Source organism: Salvia splendens, chromosome 22, assembly GCF_004379255.2.
Source record: "Salvia splendens isolate huo1 chromosome 22, SspV2, whole genome shotgun sequence".
Classification (NCBI taxonomy): domain Eukaryota; kingdom Viridiplantae; phylum Streptophyta; class Magnoliopsida; order Lamiales; family Lamiaceae; genus Salvia; species Salvia splendens.
In genome coordinates, this window is record NC_056053.1 from 7,934,577 (window position 1) to 7,942,574 (window position 7,998).

The 7,998-nt window shown below is 33.5% G+C and overlaps 1 protein-coding gene across 2 annotated transcripts; it reads left to right on the plus strand.

Moving 5' to 3' along the window:
- Window positions 1-3,728: 3,728 nt before the first annotated feature.
- Window positions 3,729-4,680, plus strand: LOC121786598. 2 transcript variants are annotated; one of them, XM_042185234.1, is made up of 2 exons: window positions 3,729-3,827; window positions 4,034-4,680. In XM_042185234.1, exon 2 carries the CDS (start codon window positions 4,043-4,045, stop codon window positions 4,337-4,339), a length of 297 nt encoding a protein of 98 aa, XP_042041168.1. In that variant the 5' UTR covers window positions 3,729-3,827; window positions 4,034-4,042; the 3' UTR covers window positions 4,340-4,680. The 2 variants fall into 2 exon arrangements, with proteins under 2 accessions (XP_042041168.1, XP_042041170.1); XM_042185236.1 differs by lacking the exon at window positions 3,729-3,827 and adding an exon at window positions 3,859-3,924.
- Window positions 4,681-7,998: the final 3,318 nt, after the last annotated feature.

Here is a 7,998-nt window from a genome sequence, read left to right on the forward strand (position 1 = left end):
CAAAGCAACAAGCGTCCATGGACCGCTTGAAATCACAGCAGACACCAAACAGGAGAAGAAACAAGCACTTCCCCAACAAGTCATCTTCTACGTGGGCTCGTTCCCCTTGCCCACCTTTTGATATCCTCAAAGTTTTCCATAACATGTCCCGGTGAAAATGGAAACTCCGAGCCAGGAGCGAAGCCAAGAATTTATAAGGAGAGGGGCAAAATTACATACGAAAAAATTTCAAGAATTTGAGGAGGGGCATTTAGTAAGAAATTGAAAGAAATAAATTAAAAAATATATAATATCTACATGAATGTGAAAATATGAGGTGGGGCAGTTGCCCCTCTATTAGTGCATGTAGATCTGCTCCTGCTCCGAGCACCATCCTCTCTTCCAAGATCTATTGCGCCAAAAAATAAATTTTTTCTCAAAATCCCACTTAGGCTTGAACTTTTGGATAATGATCTTATTCCGAATATCCCTAGGTCAAGAAACAACATAGGACAAGGCACTCCAAATTTGTTTTTCAACCTTGCTAGGAGGAATGCCAAGCCATGACAAGAGGCAAGCTCCTAGCTGATTAGGAAGACAAAGGGAGATATTCCACCGAGCACCGCAATAGTACCAGAAGTTGCTTGAGATCCTGCAGCTGAAGAGGAGATGTTCAATAGTTTTCGGGTCCTCTTTACGGAACGTATATCGATCGTCTTCCACTCCAGTCACACCGAATTCGAATAATCAATCTTAATTTGGTGTTTAATCTTCCTTAGAGAATAAACCACACCTGTAGTTGTAATGTCCGAGTACATACATATGAAAGTTATAGAATACTATTATTGAAAACAAGTGAATTACTAATCTATTACAAATCAATAATGTGGTCGTGCGTGTCTCAACCAAGCAGCAAGTCCGGGAGCCATGCCCACAATCCAAGAAAACTCGGTGCGTCTTAAAAAACCATGAAGATCATCACCATCTTACATCCATTGAAGGCAAAAGCTATATAAGTAAGAGCAATGATCAATGTCATCTTATCCCAAAGCAATGCATAATCAATATCACGTGCTAAATACTATTTACAAAGATTTAGAAATAACAATTTCTGAGGTCTCGTCTTTCTATACATGGAAACAAAAACTTATCTCGCCGTTAGATCCTTTCAGTGCTATACCACATTTCGTTACTTTCCCAAAGTAGGGAAGCTTTCAGACTTACATTGCAACCTTTTACGATAGGTAGCCAAAATTAATCTATATTGTGAAACAGGGGCGTATCTACATGTAATCAAAGAGGGGCAATTGCCCAACCTCATGTTTTCCATTCCATGTGTTTATATACCTATTTTAAATTAATTTCTTTTAATCTTCTACTAAATGCCGCTCCTCAAAATTTTAAAATTCCTTCATTTATAAATTTGTCCCCTTTCCTATAAATTCCTAGCTCCGCTCCGGTTGTGAAATACAATTTTACTTCCGCAAAGGAACTAACAATGTGACTTTCTGTGATGACTAGTTTCATGGCTATTATACAAATGAAGAATACCTCGACTTCTTTACTTTTTGGACAAAAAAGCACAACATGGCTGAATAAACAAATACCGATGTGATAATATTATTTCTTCTAATTAATGGGTAAATGTGGCTTTAGAGATTTTCATATACAGTCATCTCGAAGCATACTTTTCAATATGTAAAACTCGACAATCTCTCACTTATACTTATACTGAACGCAGGTCTAAATCCATGTTACATACATTTTACTCCCGTAACAAATAAACATTATCAAAAGAATATGTCAAAGTCACCATATCATACTAGAGGTAACATTAATGTCTCACTTTCTCATTTATCCCAAATTACAATATAAATCCACTCTATGTGATTTTAGCCTTGAATACATACATCTAGTTAGCCACTTTACCAGAGTCTTTACAACAAATTGTAATACTCTAAAACATACTCTTAAATCATGTTTCAAGTTTATGGTGGAGTACGTGATGCATAACTACTTCGCCTGTAATACTACTTTCACTCTTAAAGCCAAACAAAGCCAATTTGTTTGACGGGAAAGTGAAGTTGGTTGGGAAAATGGTTATCATGAATATGATTCATGGGAATAGGACTCCAAATAATTATACTTTCCCATATTTGGAAACATCAAGATATTATATTTTATTTTTAAATTATAACAATAAATTAAATAAAAAAGACTTGCATAAGAAAAGTGAACTAATTGGATCCTAATAAATTACGTATCTCGTTCGTAAAAATATCAAAGAAAGTTATATTGATCAGTTAAATTCTCATGTTATTGAAATAATAACTCAATACATTAATTGACGTAATAATAATTAAATTTTTATTAATTATAATAATATAATCAAAAAATCAAACTTATACTAAGATTTGTTAATAAACTATTAAGAAAGATGATGATAATAATAATAATAATAGTTGTATAAAATAATTATAATTAAATTAAATACTTAAATATGTAAGATCCACAAATGGGAAAAAAGAATATACAACCATGTTTGGTTGCTGGGAAAGTAAAGTTGGCAAGTAAATGATTCCTAGGGAATTAATCCTTGAAATATGATTCCTAATAACTTTACTTTCCTGTATTTGGAAAAATATCAAGATTTTAAATTTTATATTTGATTTAATAATAATAATTTTAATAGTATTATATTAATATTCTTTTAAAAAATTATTAACTAAAATATAATTACAATAGTATTTTATTTTATTTATTATTATAATGATAATTAAAATAATTTAATTAATATTTTCTCAATTTATTAGTTTATATTATTATAGTTATAAATAAATATATAATTATAATTATGATTTTTTATTGATATTATAATTGAATAAAAATTATAGTTTCAAAATTTCATTAAGGCTTTATTGATTAATTATTAATTTATAAACATTAGTAATAATATTTTATTATTAAGAATATAACTCCATTATTTATTATATGATACATAAAATAATTATACTATAATTAGTAAGATAATAATTAAAATAAAAATTAAAAATATTATTATAACAATAATATACTCCCTCCGTCCCAGATAATTTGGGACACTTTGTCCGGGCACGAGTTTTAAGAAATGTAATGAAAAGTGAGTTGAAAAAGTTAGTGAAATGTGGGTCCTACTTTTATATATTAGTTTTATAATAAAATGTGAGTAGGAATGAGTTAGTGGAATATGAGGTCCACTACCAAAAATGGTAAAAGTGAAATGAGACAAATTATGTGGGACGGACCGAAATGGAAAACTGAGACAAATTATCTAGGACGGAGGGAGTAATTGTTATTATTATAACTAAAATGTAATTATAGTTATTTATTATAATGAAACTAAGTAGGTATGATTCACAATTTTAAATTATTTTTTAAAAAAATTAATAATAATAATAATAATAATAGTTGTATTTGATTATACTTCACTCTATTAAATATCTAAAAATGTAAAATCTTATACTGGAAAAAAGAATACTTAAGAAAAACCGAGAATCGAAATCCTAAAACTCAAAAAGTCCTATTACTTTCCATGTTTTAGGATTCTAATTACTTTCCTAGTTTATTTGAAAATCAAACAAACTCGGAATTAAAAAATTTAACGAATTAAATTAGTTCCTCAGTTAGAATCTCGCAAACAAACATGGCTCTAAAGGTTATAGGAAGTCACGGATTGAATATAATTTGAATTGTTAACTCAAACAAGCTTACCGATATTCAGATCATGTAATTACGTGATATGGGAGATTGAAAACAGCATTTTTCGAGTGAAAATCCCATAAACCCTACAAATCTTCGGCACACCACAGGTCGCTTATATCTTTCTCTCTCTTTTTTTTTGTTGAATTATCTAGGACGGAGGGACAAATAAATTATCCCGAAATCAATCTGAGAACAAATTGAATTGTAAATCTCCGTTTTTGATAGTATTTTTCTCTGTTTCATTTTGCGATTCGATGATTTCACCATTTGCTTATTCTACTTTTGCGATCGAATCCGTTTTGTTTTGATATAGGAATCGTTAATGGCGGACGAGCCGTCGTTCCACGAGGAATTCGCCGATGCTGACAATGCAGATTCCGACGAGATCGCTGATCTCCATCAAAAGAGCAGCGATCTCGAGGAGGAGAATCGCAATATCATTCAGGAAAACATGGATTACCTGCAAAGAATAAACGATCTCACGGCATCTGTCGACGAATTGAGCTCCGGAGTTGCCGATCTGAAGAATCAAACGGATCTCGAAGGCGAGATTTCGAGGGCGGAATTTTCCGGATTGAAGAGCCAATTGGATGGTAGAGATGAGAATTCGAGGTCGTGAAAGGGGGATGATTTGGCGGTGAAGATGGAGGAGGAAATCGGCGCTCTGCAGGGGTGCTTGGATGAGAAGGAGAGGGTGATTAGGGAGCTGTGGTGTGAGGCAAAGGGAGTCGATGCTTGTGGGCGGCACAGCCATTGCCACTGCTGCTGCTGTCATATGCTAAAACATTGATTTGTGTTGACTAGAGTTTCAGTGTTGGATAATTTTTGCTTTTGGTGTGGTGACACTTAATGCTAAATAATGCACTTATTTTAACCCAATGAGTATGGTTGAATGGGAGACTCGTCCATCAAAGCAGCTTTAAATCTCTGTCCCACTCTTTGAGTTGCCTACAAATCAACGCGGAGAATAGTCACTGCATCGGCCGACGGATACCTTGGTAATTGAAAAAAAAAATAATGCAATTATTTTGCTGCATTGGGATCAATTTTTGATCACTACTATTATGAGAATTTGATGTACATTTTCTTGATCATTCACCACTTAGCTTGAATGTTGATGGTGCTTGAGTTTGGATCAGTTGCCATATTTATGTGTTAGTTATTTGGGTTAGGACCTTTTTTCTCGTTATTATTGATGGATTTATCAATGGCGTTGTACCCAACACTCCACACACATGAGATGGAGTTCTTGCATTCATATAATCCAGAAAAGGTATCCATTTTCTTATGCTAAAATATTTTTTGGCCTACGTTGTGTGGTCCTCGATTTCGTTGGCCTTAAATTACATTGATTTATTATTATTATTATTATTTTTTATTTTTGGTTCATCAGAATAAATCCAATTAGAAATTTCTCCATTGGCATTTGGTAAAATTATTTGTCTACAAGCAATTAAACTTGTACTACTACATTCCTATGTTAATCAAGACGTTTCTTATTCATTTTTTTAAAATACTCCTTCCGTCACACAATAGGAGTCATGTTTGGTGTGGTACGTGTTTTAAGGAATGTAAAGAATAGTTAGTTGAAAATTTTAGTGGAATACGGGGTACACTTTTTTATATTAGCTTATACTAGAATGTGATTGAAGTGAGTTAGTGGAATATGAGACGTACTCACCATTTATGGTAAAAGTAAAATGTGACTCTTATAGTGGGACGGATAGGCCTGCAAATTCGGGCACCCGCGGGTACCCAAACCCGAAAATTCGGGTACCCAAAACCGAAATCTCAAAAATATCAAACTCAATACCCGACCCATATGTGAATTCGAATACCCGATGCGGGTACCCGCACCCAACTAATTGGGTACCATAGACCTGAAATTATTATATATCAAAATTATTCTATTATATAAATTATATTGAGATGAGAATATAAATTATTAAAAATAACACAATACTACTCCCTCCGTCCCACCAAAGATGACCAATTTTCTTTATTGGTTTGTCCTATCCAAGATGACCCATTACTATAGAATGGAAACACCTTTATCTCTACTTTACTCCCTCTCTCTTACTTTACTCTCTATATCTAACACACAAAATAAAACTGCATAAAACTTCGTGCCACCCAAGGAATGGATCATCTTCCTTGAGACGAAGGGAGTATTATTTATTGACTATTTTAAAAGTTTAAACTTCAATTTTAATATACGCTTTAGCTTTCTCTAAATTATGATTCTACGACATTAGACGAATAGACATTACTTAATATTAAAATAAAAAAATTGGTATAAACTGAAACTCAAATGAGATTAAAATAAATTTTTTACTCCTAATAGTTTGAACCGTGGGCACCTCTGCCCTACCTTTGTTGCCCCAGATTTTATATTAGTCATGTCTTTTTTTCTATTCCTTTCTTATTTTAGGTTTTGATAATTCTTGTAAAGAAATTATTAGCTTATGACGTGAAAAGTAAATATGGGGATGTAATTTGAAAATTGAAGATTTTGAATTTAATAGTTGCAAAAATGTTATAAACTCCTATGCATCTACATATAAAAAAAGATTGAAAACATGAATAGATTTCAATAGCTGTAATGTTTGAAACGGCCACCACATAACATTACTAATTTAACATAATTTCATTAATTTTATAATGCATTTATTAAATAATATATGACTCTTAACACAATCAAACAATGAATTTGTTACTCCATAATAAAGGATAATATAGTATTATAAATAACATTATTACATTATTAAGCTTTATTTTTATATACTTCAAACATATGAATGCATTGAAATAGGGAAAGTTATTTCATATCTCTTTCTCTATTTTAATCACATTTTTATTATGTTCTTATTCCATTTCATCATATTAAGTAGTATGACCTTATATTTTAACTTATTACTTTCCCATCCTAATTTAATTGAATCACATTTCTCTTTGGAATGCATCAAATTTTAAATATTTATTTCTTTTTGCAGCAAACATTAACATTTAATAATTTTTTTTCTCTTTCTCAATTTATCAAATTCCATTTTGGAAAACTTTTTTTTTAATTCTGCAAATTTCACAGAATGCATAACTAAGTAATTTATAATGGAACATATTAAAAAATTGTTTATATAGTACCATGATTTTTATGCATTTGATTTATACAATTTGAAAGAAATATTTAATAACATAAAACCACATAAGATTTGTGCACAATTCTACAAATGGCCCATTGTCTTTAGGTGTTACGGAGTTACCCATTCTTAGGCCATCAGCAACGCTGTCACTTATCCGTCCCTTAAATTACTATTCATGGGCCCCACTGTACTTTTTTACTCCATCTCTCAACTAAGAGACGGAATCTGCAACCCTCCGTCCATTAACCGTCCCTTAAATTACTATTCATTCAATTTCATTTATTTTTATTTCTAACCAAATTCAATTAAAAAAACACACTTCATTAGAAATAAAATAAAATTACAACATAAAATAAAAATACAACTTAAAATTAAAAAAAAAACACTTAATTAAAATCTAAAAAAAATAAAAATGACATAATTTAAAATACAATTTTAAAGAAAAAAAAAACTACTCCGTCGACGAATCATCCCCCGAAGGCGGTGGAGGGGCACTGAAGCCGTGAGGGAGCGGAATGCCAAGTTGTGCTGCCATAAACACAATTCCGTTAAGATAGGCTTGGTATTGGGGAGACGTCATGCGGGAAGTGTCCGCCATTGTGGCGATCATGTACATGGACATAAGGGAGTTCGAGGGTCCCCCCGAGCCCGAGCCCGTCTAGTTTGATTCGACTCTGTCCCTCCTCCCTCTAGCCACCTTCGCCGCATTTCTCGCTTGCGTCCGACGGCGCCCACGGGAGGACTCCCCGGCATCGTCTGTCGGGGCCTCAACCTCCTGCGAGGCAAACTCTTGTGGGGCGCTGCCCGAACCACCCTCACTAGATGAGTATTGGCCACCCGCCGTGTGCTTCGTGCACTTCGAGGTCGAGCCCGAGCTGGACCGGACACCGCCGACCCACATTTCCTCGTCTTTGACGACCTCCCAAACATAGACATATTTGAATTGTTTGCCGGTGTCGTCGAAGTAGACTCGCAAAGCCGACCTCAGAATGTCGGCTCCCGTGGCTCCGCTTTGGTAATGAGTCGCTTCATTCTTGTGGATGGCGCAGAATCTTTTGACCTCTCTGTCGACTCGGTAAAAGTGAGTGCGGAGCATCTTATATGTGCGGCGGCGGGACCCCTTAGGCTTAATCTCGTG